The sequence below is a fragment of the Zingiber officinale genome, chromosome 2A, assembly GCF_018446385.1.
Source record: "Zingiber officinale cultivar Zhangliang chromosome 2A, Zo_v1.1, whole genome shotgun sequence".
In the NCBI taxonomy this organism is placed as follows: domain Eukaryota; kingdom Viridiplantae; phylum Streptophyta; class Magnoliopsida; order Zingiberales; family Zingiberaceae; genus Zingiber; species Zingiber officinale.
This window is the reverse complement of record NC_055988.1, coordinates 5,705,287-5,717,505: the sequence shown is the minus strand read 5'-3', so window position 1 is coordinate 5,717,505 and position 12,219 is coordinate 5,705,287. Positions and strand designations below refer to the sequence as shown.

The 12,219-nt window shown below is 39.7% G+C and overlaps 2 protein-coding genes across 2 annotated transcripts; both read right to left on the bottom strand.

Annotated features, from left to right (window-relative positions):
- Positions 1–2,274: 2,274 nt before the first annotated feature.
- LOC122040609 (60S ribosomal protein L4-like) lies at positions 2,275–4,566 on the bottom strand. The gene is made up of 2 exons (XM_042599975.1): positions 3,391–4,566; positions 2,275–2,600 (listed from the first exon to the last, which is right to left on the bottom strand). The coding sequence occupies exons 1-2, from the start codon at positions 4,498–4,500 to the stop codon at positions 2,487–2,489; spliced, it is 1,224 nt and encodes a 407-aa protein (XP_042455909.1). The 5' UTR covers positions 4,501–4,566; the 3' UTR covers positions 2,275–2,486.
- Positions 4,567–6,352: 1,786 nt separating this feature from the next.
- On the bottom strand, positions 6,353–7,744 carry LOC122044375 (auxin-induced protein 22D-like). The gene is made up of 4 exons (XM_042604874.1): positions 7,496–7,744; positions 7,182–7,402; positions 6,977–7,076; positions 6,353–6,884 (listed from the first exon to the last, which is right to left on the bottom strand). Exons 1-4 carry the CDS (start codon positions 7,645–7,647, stop codon positions 6,809–6,811), a joined length of 549 nt encoding a protein of 182 aa, XP_042460808.1. The 5' UTR covers positions 7,648–7,744; the 3' UTR covers positions 6,353–6,808.
- Between the last annotated feature and the right edge of the window lie 4,475 nt (positions 7,745–12,219).

Genomic DNA, 12,219 nt, shown 5'->3' with positions numbered 1-12,219 from the left:
TAATAGAAAAAAGATTAGGAAGGAGACTTGACAGAAAATCAATTTGGGTTCATGCCTAGAAGGTCGACAATAGAAGTTATACATCTTCTTAGACAATTAATTGAAAAATATCGGGAGCAAAAACAAGATCTACACATGGTATTCATTGACTTAGAAAAAACGTATGATAGAGTCCCAAGAGAAATTATATGGAGAATTTTAAAAAAGAGAGGTGTTAGCGTAACATATATTGAACTAATTAAGGATATGTATGAGGATGTAACGACCAGAGTAAAGACTTCAAAGAGTAATGAAGCATTTCCAATAAAGATAGAGTTACATCAAGGATCAATTCTAAGTCCCTATCTTTTTACACTAATTATGGACGAGCTCACTGCGCACATTCAAGACACAGTACCGTGGTGCATGTTGTTTGCAGATGATATTATTTTGGTAGATGAGACACGTGAAGGAGTAAATGCTAAGCTAAAATCTTGGAGGGAAACACTAGAAGGGAAATGTTTTAAGGTTAGTAGATTAAAGACAGAATATATGGAATTTAAGTTTAGCAATATTAGAAGTAATGAAACAATTATTAACATAGGAGAGGACGAGTTGCCTGGAACCGAGCGATTTAAATATTTAGGATCATTTTTACAAAATGATGGAGGGATTGAGAGAGATGTCTTACATAGAATATAAGCAGGATGGGTGAAATTGAGGGGAACGTCGAGTGTTTTATGTGACCGTAAAGTACCTCTTAAACTTAAAGGTAAGTTCTATAAAATCGCAGTTAGACCTGCTATGTTATATGGAGCTGAATGTTGGGCTATGACTTGAGCACACGAGCAGAAGATGAGAGTTGCAGAGATGAGGATGTTAAGGTGGATGTGTGGGCATACGAAGATGGACAAAATAAGAAATGAGAGTATTAGAGAGAAAGTCGGAGTTGCATCTATTGAGGAAAAACTCCGAGAGACACGTTTAAGATGGTACGAACATGTACTTAGACGACCAATAAATGCTCTAATTAGGCGATGTGAAACTATGATAAACATGCATATCAAACGAGGAAGAGGAAGACCAAAAAAGACTTGGTTAACAACAATAAAACAAGATAAAATTTATTTAAATATAGATGATGATATAATAGGAGATAGAGCTCAATGGCGTAAAAGGATTCATACAGCCGACCCCACCTAGTGGGAAAAAGCTTAGTAGTTGTTGTTGTATATCTTCTTTATTTTTTATTTATTTTTTGACGAACCCAAGATTAGCTCGCCTAATCTGCAACTCACTTTGGTTTGGATTAAGAACTTTCCAATTTGCTAAGATGACGCGTCAACCCACCTTATCCCGCCTCGATAAATAGTCAGCCCGCCCCACTTCACCTCAGATCGATTTGTTTGACAGCTCTAATTTTATATGTTTATCTAGTTCTTCTGATTTTATTCATACACTCCAATATAATTTTCATGTGCCATATTAAGAAGTAACAATTTGCCCCCACCTTACCCGATAAATAGTCGGCTCACCTCACCTCAGATCGACTTGTTTGACAAATCTAATTTTATATGTTTGTCTAATTCTCCTGATTCTATTCATGCATTCCAATATCATTTTCATATGTCCTATTAAAAATAATAATTTTTTAAACACTAAAATATTTTAAAAATCTATTCTTATTCAAAAATTATTACTCAATATATAAAAATAATATTCAAAAATATAAATAAAATTAAAAGAATTAAACAAATATATAAAACATAATTTGATGTCATTTTATTCTATACGTTTGCAATTGATACGACTGCAACAATACCACTATGCACTTCCCAAATTGCGCGGATCACCTCCAGAATTGGTGATCCAGAATTAATCAAATAGGATTTAATACCACAATTACATAATAATAATAATAATATTATTATTATTCATAAATTTTATTCACAGACAGACAAACAAGACAACATATCATTTAATTTAATAAATTATTTAAAGTTACTTATTTAACAAACTTTATATTCAACAAATTATTTGACCTTATTTATTTAACAAACTTTATATTTATTAAACAAATATAAACACGCTCATACTGAATTGAACACCAAACTTACTCATAAACCTTTAATTTAACAAACTCTACAATCATGAATATCTCTTTATATAAGCAACTTATAACATGATACGTTAAACGCAAAGCTTATATATCGCTGAATGATTTTGGGAAAACATTTCGTTGAAAACATATTTGAAAATATAGCTAAAATTTAAGGCAAATCAAAGAACACAAACTTCATGCAAAATCCTTTAACATCTTTTAAATTAAACAAGAACCCAAATTCTCTTTCCAAATTCTGAACCAAAACATGCAAAACAAAGTAGACTCGAGGAAATGTAAACATGTCTGAATGAGGTGTTCTTAATGACAAACAAATTGGTTGCGAAACTAACATGAAGTAAAATCTTGGCTTATCGAGCTAAGAGCTAATGTGGAGACTCAGCGCTTACTGTGACACGCCCAGCCACTTGGAGAAGTTATCGAATTGTGCATAATCACTATCCGAGATCATTGTTCTATACCACGCCCGTCCAGCAGCCTTGATTGCAGCAGCTTCTTCCTGCGAGAGGAAAAATAAGATCACAAAAGAGTTTATCGATATATTAGATGACAGTTACTAATAATTGTACTTACAAGAATCCAAGTTTTATCCCTATTCTGAGATAAACAAGCATCACACAGCCATGGGTAAAGAAAATAACAAAGATTTGATCAATGAAGTATAGCCAAATGCTTGGCTGCCAGAACCTTGAAATAGAACATTATTAAAACGTACATCTTAAGAAGTATTGTAGCTAAACCTTTGAAATTTCAATGTAAGTAGTTAGATAATGTTTAGGTGACTCTAAGAACCTAGTGGCTGTTCCAAGGTCCAGGGGTTCTAATTCCCAATGCAGTTCTGCTCTGTACTTGTATTAATGTGTTCTAAGTAATTAGTAGTATAATTACTCATTACAAGAATTTTTTTCTATACTTGTATGTCAAATATGTGCGTTTAATATAATCATGCTCGTTTAACAAATCCTACCAGACAAATAATTTAAACTAAACAACATAGAGGATCAGAAACAATACAAGAGAAAAGGCATAGAAGTAAAATTATGTTCTGAAGCTTCAATATGAGCACTGAACCATTTTCTAGATAAAAAAAATTGAATGACATCTAAATAGACTTCTAATTCCATATAACCAACCAAAATTATGCATGATTGCACGTGTTTTTTTATCAAATCCTAGAATTGACTGTATTACTTCAATTGTATCAAATGTTGAACTAATATTAATAAAAAAAAGGTTGTTTCTAAGCTATGTAAGAGAATAAAAAACAAAGAAAGTTATGCGCGGAGTACCTTGGAAAGATTTGTCCTCTTCTTGTCAAGCTTTTCCTTCTTTGCTTTCACTCGTTGAGCTTCTGCAAGCAAAGACATTCTCCTGGCAGTCTTGGCATAAGGGTTCAGCTTCAAAAGCGTGTAGAGATTCTTCAGAGGATTCTTCTTGATATGACGTCTCTTTGCGTCCTTTTTGATAGGGCGGACCACGGACTGCACCTCATCCGAGTTAATAATCCTTGAGAGATCAGGATTTAGCATCTTCGCCCGTGGCAAGAGAAACCCTTTCTTAAACTCAGATGGTTTATCAAAGGTTCCAAACACATGATCCAGCTTCTCAAAGGCAGATTTTGTCCAGATGATGAACCTGCCGATATGGCCTCCCGGTGCCAGCTTCAGAAGGTTGAGGCGCTCCACATTAGCAATGTCGATACCAGGGATGTTCCGGAAAGCTTTGACGATCTTCGATCCCTCCGTGCCATAGACGATCAATGGACCCTTGCGTGTAACATAGCGGCGGTTTCGCATCTTACCCTTTCCTGGGCGGATTTTCTGGCTGTCCTTAGACTTCTCGACATCAGGAAAAGCACCGATCTGCTTGAGTACCTTGATGGCAGCTGCAGTCTTCTCTACGCCTTCAGCAGAGTCAGAGACCACGAGAGGGATCTCGGGAACGGACTCGATGCGGTGTCCCCGGGCCAAGACGATGGACGGGACGGCAGTGGCAGCAAGGGCGGAAGACACGGCGTAGCGGCGCATACTGATGTTAACGCGACGGTGCCACCGACGCCAGATCTTGGTGGGGGCGAACATGCGACCGCCACGGCACATGTTCCCGAAAGCACCCTGGCCAGCGCGGTGGGTGCCTCCACCAGGAACGCGAGGTATACGCGAAACGGCACGACCGGTTCCCCAGGACTCGGCTGAGGTCTGGTGGCCGGCGCGCTTAGAGACGGCGTAGGGCTGACGGCTGTTCTTCGATAAATTAGCGTGGACGAACCGGACGACGTCGGGGCGGATCGGGGCCTTGAGGACGTCGGGGAGCGGGACAGTGGCAGCCGCATCGGTAGCCATGTCGCCATCGAGGGGCTGGACCGTGACTAGGGGGCGAACGGCGGCGGCGGCGGCCATGACGGAAGCGAGAGAGAGCGCGACGGCTGTTAGGGTTAAAGCGAGCCCTCCGAAAGAAAATGGACGGAAGACACTAGATTATAAAGGGAGTGAGACGTGGAGTAGGGTTTTTCATCCAACCGTTCGTTGGATTTTTAAGGGTCAAACGATGGAAGCTTGAATTCCATAATAAGCCCACTAATATAAATAGGCCAAGGCCCAATTCAAAGCTACAAATCCTTTGGCAAGTCAATCCTTATCATTAAGACGAATTTACATGGTAAAAGGTGATTGACTCATCCTTGTACTTCTGTCAATTCGTTGCTAGGTCAATATGAAGAATATAAATCATGGATAGTTATTAGTCATTAGTGTAGGTGGTCAAGATATGAAGAAAACATATTCAGATATGTCAAGTTTCCATCCCAAAATCTCATATGACAATACTTCATGTCTCAACTGTCAAACTATTGTACCACGTAGGGGATCTCATTGAGATGAACTTAGAGTAAATTCAAGATGGTGCTTTGTTTTTTTTTTAAAAAAATATCCTCGTAGGATCATTTAGAACACAATGATGCTATGTTCTCTGTCCATCTTAAATAATCCCAACGATGTTGCTTTGACTCTATTGTAAAAGATAATTCTAAATTATTCAGGAGCAATTTAGTATTTCCGAATCGTAAGATCATACGATCCTATGATTTGGATCATGATTCTGCAAATCATACTTGTGAGGGTTATGATCTCGTTTCGGAATTGACTAAGAAGTTATGCTATGTAAACGATGGAATTTTCAGTAGATGAAACAAAAATGAACCACTGACAAATTGGATCATTCTTAACCTAAGTAAGCAAGGAATTTTACCTCAATTACTATGCCCATAAATAAAGACAATTATTTTATATCTATTTTATTTCATAAACGGATAAACCTATCTATAAATCATATATCAACGTGTTGATTCCTGTCTATTTCTACTCTCTTTCAATCAGTATTTTAGTCCTCATTCATCTCATTCTACAAAACAAATGCACCAACCGATGCTTGTGGTTCATATTTTTCTCCTCCTCCATTTCACAATGAACAGTGTGCGTTTCCATGCACCATCCTTTTTCATCTCACAATTCATTAGCAGATCAACACAACTATCATTCAGATTTTCAACATCTGTGTTGATGTGCATCTGAATAGGCCAAGCACCAATGAACTGTCTGCTAGCGTGCATTTTAGGTAGATTGTCACAGCCACAACTAGCTTTTCTCTAGCCTGGCGAATCATGGAGTTCTCAGCCAAGAAACAAAAAAAAAGTCTTTCTTGGAGATGACTTTTGGTCCATCAGAAGCTAATTGAAGTGCTGGAAAAAGGGTGCTTTATGAAGGTTGTCATCATCCCATGTGGAGATGATGGAGGCTGTGTGTGCACACAATGAGTTATGATATCTACTGCTGCCTTCCACAATGTAGCCTGAAATAATAATTCACAAATCTGTTTCTGGGATTTCACTCTCCCTTCTTCACTTTCACAGTGATCACATGTGTTGTCGGAGCATTATCACATGTCTTCTTAGGCCTTGTTTACTGCAAGAGAGATGGGAGAGAAGAGAATAGGATGTTAGATATTTAGGGCTTTGATTCACTTTACAACTCCAATAATATTAGTTCCATCAGCAAACTATTAATCAATTGTTCCTAATCAAATTAAGTCAAAGACCAGTATGCTTCCAACTCAATCTGATATGGTTTAATTTGATGTAGTAATGATTTAAGATCCAATTACTAGCAAAAAATACATGAGGGAGAGAAAGAAGAGTGATACAAAAAATCATAGTTTCCTGCGTTTCTTTTATATCAAGTAATCAGACCCTCAAAATCACAAGGAACAAAATAATTATATTGAAAAGTTAAAATGACAAGAGATATATCCCCAAAACCTGATCTTTTCTTTTCTTATACAACATAGCAGGAAGATACAAATCTTTAGCCACAAAATTCAACTTTGACATGTTACAGAATCAAGCAAACAGGCAAACAACTTTTGTACAATTGCATGGAAGACAAGTCCTGAAGAACACTATATATAAATCTCTGACATTGATGCAAGCTTGAAGCATCTCTGTAGCATCTTGTCTCGCTACTCTTTTTTTTGTTTCTCTTTCTTTGATATCTTCATTTATCAGCTTTTGCTTTCAGAAGATGCTCCAATTGGCAGATGCACTTTCAAGCTTTCTTTTCGGCAGAACTTGGGCAAATCCAAGCAAAATTCTCCTTTTTTTTCATAAAGAAAATATACTTGGTTCCTTATTATCTATGTAGAGTAGTTGATCCCTTATTGTCTGAATTCTAAACCTCTTGCTTCAGATCCTTTCATTATCCTTAGCCTTTTGCAAGAAGATGTAAACATCCTGCAAACATGAAATCAAAGAGATCCCTGTCAGCTAAGCGCACATGAATTACTGCAAAATTAAGCTAATTACAAGGAAATCATGACACTTACTCCCAAGGAACATCTCCGACCAACATCAAATCTCCATCTTTGTCTTGATAAGCAATAGCATATTCAGATCCATTACACCCTTCTTTCCTTGATAATTCTCCTGCATAGTAAAAAAAAACATAAATTTACATCATTAGATTGTTACGTTGTGCAACACAAAAAGATCATATTTTTATGGTAATAATTGTTAAATCATCTTCCTCACCTTGGGAAAAGCACTTGAACATGCTGTCCAAGGCCTCTTTGAGCTCTTGGTACCCTTTGTAAACCTTGAGATCAATCTTCCTCAAATAAGGAGCCCCATCCATGCTAACCTTCACATACAACCCAGAAGCCTCCGGCTCCACCATCATCGTCTCCTCTTTCATCGCCTGGAAGTTATTCTTCCTGTACGTTCCGATCGGCGGCCACCCAACCACTTGCGCCCTGCATGTCAACGAACATATACTGATCAACAAACGAAAACCACCAAAAAGGCGCATAAAGTTCGCACCTTTTATCTCAACGACTAAGACTTACTTCGCCGCCGAGGCAGATCCGTCATTCCGGCAGCAGGATTCGTCCCCCGCTGAGCTATTCTCCGGCAGCGATCGCTTGCTACCCCTTGACGCCGGCGCATCGGATCCCGGCAAACCGAGGCGCAGCTCGGTATCCTCGACGTAGCTCGCCATGTCGCTGGATTTCGTCCGATGCAGCTACGCGACCTGAGATCAGTTCGTCGAAGGCGATGAGTCGGTTGCCGACGAGACGATCCTGTCATCGATTTATAGCGCAATAGAAAAAGGGGGAAGAAGCGGAGTCGTAGACGACAAGCTCGGCGTCAATGCGTGGAAACGTCTTAGGGATTTAAGATCGACAACGAGGCCGGTCGGGCGGAAGGCGAACAACGAACTGGACCATGTCGGTCGATTGCCGGGCATATACCGGCAACCCATCATGTCGCCCGGTTGGGATCCTGCGGTCCGGAACCGTCGAGGGGCGGTGCGGGGAGATCTCCTCCGTCCGATCGAGAGGCAATTCACGTGGAGGGACATAGCCATGGTCCCATCCCATGGAATGTCTTTGGCCATCGTTGGCAGCCTAATTAAATTTGATTTTGCCCCGTACTTTATCCATTTTTTTCAATTCTACCCTCGTGTGCTATTGTATCTTTCCATAATTTTATAAAGTGAAAATAAAATATTCTGACCTATTCCCGATTCTGAACGACGTCTCTAGTAATTGAAAGTTTTCAATTCAATTAGTCAATTAATTAAATGGTTAGTCATTCTCAATTAAGTTAATCGTGAATTTGGAGGGCACACGCGTTCATTATTTTTTTATAATTTGATCCTTTGTTTTTTCCATTGTTGTCTTTTTAAAAGGTGGGCGGTCTTTTTCGTAAATCCGGAAGCTTACCGCTGCACACCACGCCACACGTAACTTTTTTTTTCTTTTTTAATTTAGATATTCAATTCTTAATTCAAAGTTATTGATTCAACTGTTGGATCCGGTAAATTCCGGAGTATGCAAACTGATCGTCGAGGCTAGTGTTCGACACTATCTCCGTAAACGATATTGCTCCGCTACGATGCTTAACGGATTGTTGCAATTCGTTTCCAAGATACAACGACGACAATCGTCTCGGAATCGTAGCACTCCGACTTCCGAGACCAGCGAACCTTCTCGTAGGCTTCTTGGACTCTTGAATGCACAAGATGAGTGAGTGAATACTTGAGGAAGAGAAGATTAAGTTGAGTGATTTGATTCCAATTTGGAGGGTTCTATTTATACAGAAGGAAGAGGCTTTAGGGAGGGGTGTGACCTTTGGGTGGATTAATCTGAGCCGTCCGGACTGAAGAGTTATAACCCTTCACATAGCCCCTTTAATCTCATCCATCAGATCTAAGAGTTGTGACCCTCAGATCTATCAGCCATCGGATCTGGATCCATTGATCCGATGCTTCAGATCATGTCTCATCCCAAGCCGTCAGATCGTGACTCATTGTGATCCAACGCTCTAGATCGCATCACAAGTGATCCACCATACTTCTTTGATCAACGTTGATCAACGGCTGCCATCCGTTCGCCCAACCAACTGTCCAGTCATCTCCCTTTGCCCACGAGGATGCCACATAGGCACTGCCATGTCAGGTACTAGCCTGACACGTCACCCGAGTGCCATGTAGGCACTGCAATGTCACCTGGAGCATAAATTTAAGCTCCTCAATGCTCCTCGCAGCACCTGCTCGCCCCTGAGCAGAGAGTACCTGGTACTTTTCTGAGTTAACTCCAATAACTCAACATCATTAATAAGTAAGGAATGCACATCGGAAATTTCCGATGTGGGACTATTCTCCCTTGCATTTCCTTAATGAATAACCAACGTTATTTTGGGCCGACTTTGAACATTAATTTCTCATTCACCCTTAATCGGTTTTGAGCAAATTAATAGTCTAAATCTATCTACGCGAAACGTAGATTTCAATTTTGAAGTCAATTACTACTTTCAACAATTGATGGCTTCCGATTTTTCCTCCTCAAAATCGTATTGGTCCATTTAGGCCCCAATATCCAACAATCCCCCACATGAATGGAAATTAATGTAATGCGTGTATGCATGCTGACACTTTACAAGAGTCCAATCGATAAGTCACTGCATCGGGAGAGGTAGCTTGTGGCTTTGAACCTTCCGTAGTGGAATGCTATCGGTATGCGCAGTGAACGTGATGTCTTGAACTGCTCAGCTGTTTGTGTATACTAAGACAATAACACTCACACAGAGACCTATCTCACCTACTTTAGGTTCTCATGGATGGTTCCGTTTTGGCCATGGACACCATCTTGGATTCATGAGTGTTTCATTGAAGCGGCCTGTCTTCACACTCACATAGGTGACACTTCTATCAAGAGTATCCTACCATACTCCACCTTATAAGGTATAAAAGTCACTAAAAGCATAAGCTTAACCTCACTACATGAGGTAGGACAGCACAAATTCATCCTAGGATTGGGATAGAGATAAACTATCTCCTGTGCTGAACCACAACTTCTGAAACTTTGTTGTCCCATTGAACCAAGATCTTGGGATCTCCAGTCAACAAGGTTGGGTTTTCCACTTCAGTCGTTTTCAGTTGTAGATTTTTTAATCTCATTCCTCTTGATGAGCAGTATACTTGATCTCGACTCAACCCTTTCGTAAGAGGATCTGCCAAATTATCTTTGGACTTAACATAGTCGATTGCAATCACTCCATTCGAGATCAACTGCCTAATGGTATTATGTCTACGACGTATATGTCTTGACTTCCCATTATACATACTACTCTGTGCCCTTCCAATCGCCGATTGACTATCACAGTGGATCAGTACGGCAGGTACAGGTTTTTCCCAGCTCGGAATATCTTCCAAGAAGTTCCGCAGCCATTCAGCTTCCTCAGCTGCTTTGTCTAGTGCTATAAACTCGGATTCCATAGTTGACCGAGCAATGCACGTCTGCTTAGTGGATTTCCAAGATACTGCTCCCCCACCGATCGTGAATACATATCCACTAGTGGATTTGGAGTCTTTTGTATCTGATATCCAATTAGCATCACAATATCCCTCCAACACAGCGGGATATTTTCCATAATGTAATCCATAGTTCATAGTATATTTCAAATATCTAAGAACTCGCATCAATGCCTTCCAATGGGCGTCGTTTGGATTACTGGTGAAACGACTCAGCTTGTTGACCGTACAGGCAATATCCGGACGTGTGCAGTTTGTAAGATACATCAAACTGCCTATTATCCGAGAGTATTCCAACTGCGATATGGTCTCACCATGATTTTTCGCTAAGTGTTGACTTAGATCCATAGGTGTTTTTACAGTAGAAAGATCGTACGCATTGAATCTTTTCAATACTGATTCTACATAATGGGATTGTGTTAGAACTATCCCCTCTGATGTCCTGAGAATTTTAATTCCCAATATAACATCTGCTTGACCCATATCTTTCATTTCGAAATTTTTGGTCAACATTTTCTTTGCAGTCATGATTACATCATGATTACTGCCCATTATTAGCATGTCGTCTACGTACAGACAGACGATTATATAGCCTTTGGGTGTGTCTTTGACATAAATGCATTTGTCACATTCATTTATTCTGAATTCGTTTGACAGCATTACTTTGTCAAATTTTTCGTGCCATTGTTTAGGCGCTTGCTTAAGTCCGTATAACGACTTAACAAGTCGACACACCTTTTTCTCATTTCTTGGAGCTATGAACCCTTCGGGTTGCTCCATATAAATTTCTTCTTCCAACTCACCATTTAAGAACGCAGTCTTAACATCCATTTGATGTATTTCAAGGTCATACAGTGCTGCAATGGCTATTAGCACTTGTATGGACGTAATCCTTGTCACTGGTGAGTAGGTGTCGAAGTAATTAAGGTCTTCCTCTTGCTTGTACCCTTTGGCTACAAGTCTGGCCTTATACTTGTCAATTGATCCATCAGCTTTATACTTGCGTTTTAGTATCCACTTACAACCTAATGGTTTATTACCAGAAGGAATGTCTACTAATTCCCAAGTATGATTATTCATGATAGACTCAATCTCACTATTGACAGCTTCTTTTCACATTGGAGCATCGGGACTAGAGAGAGCCTCACTTAATGTTCTTGGTTCCATTTCTGACATGAAAGTTATGTAATCTGGCCCGAACGATTTCTCAACTCTAGCCCGTTTGCTACGACGTGGCTCTTTGTTTTGATTGTCAATAGTTCTTTTATAACAGCTAAGTTCGGTAACGACATTCTCGTTTGAACTTCCGTTGTTATCATTTTCAACATTTCCCTTCTTATTTGGGAATACGTTTTCAAAGAATATTGCATTCCGAGATTCTATGGTTGTTCCCACATGAATATCAGGAATGTCTGATTTGTGAACTAGGAAACGATATGCACTACTATTATGGGCATATCCGACAAATACCGCATCGAACGTTTTAGGTCCGATCTTTACTTGCTTTGGTTTAGGTACTTTGACCTTTGCCAAGCACCCCCACACTTTCAGGTATTTGTACGATGGCTCGCGGCCTTTCCATAGTTCATTAGGAGTTTTATCACTTTTATTATGAGGAGATTGTGATTTGCCGATAATATTGCTTCCCCCCACAAGTTTTGAGGTAAGCCTGAATTTATCAACAAGGCATTCATCATCTCTTTTAGTGTCCGATTTTTACGTTCGGCAACACCGTTCGATTGAGGTGAGTAAGGT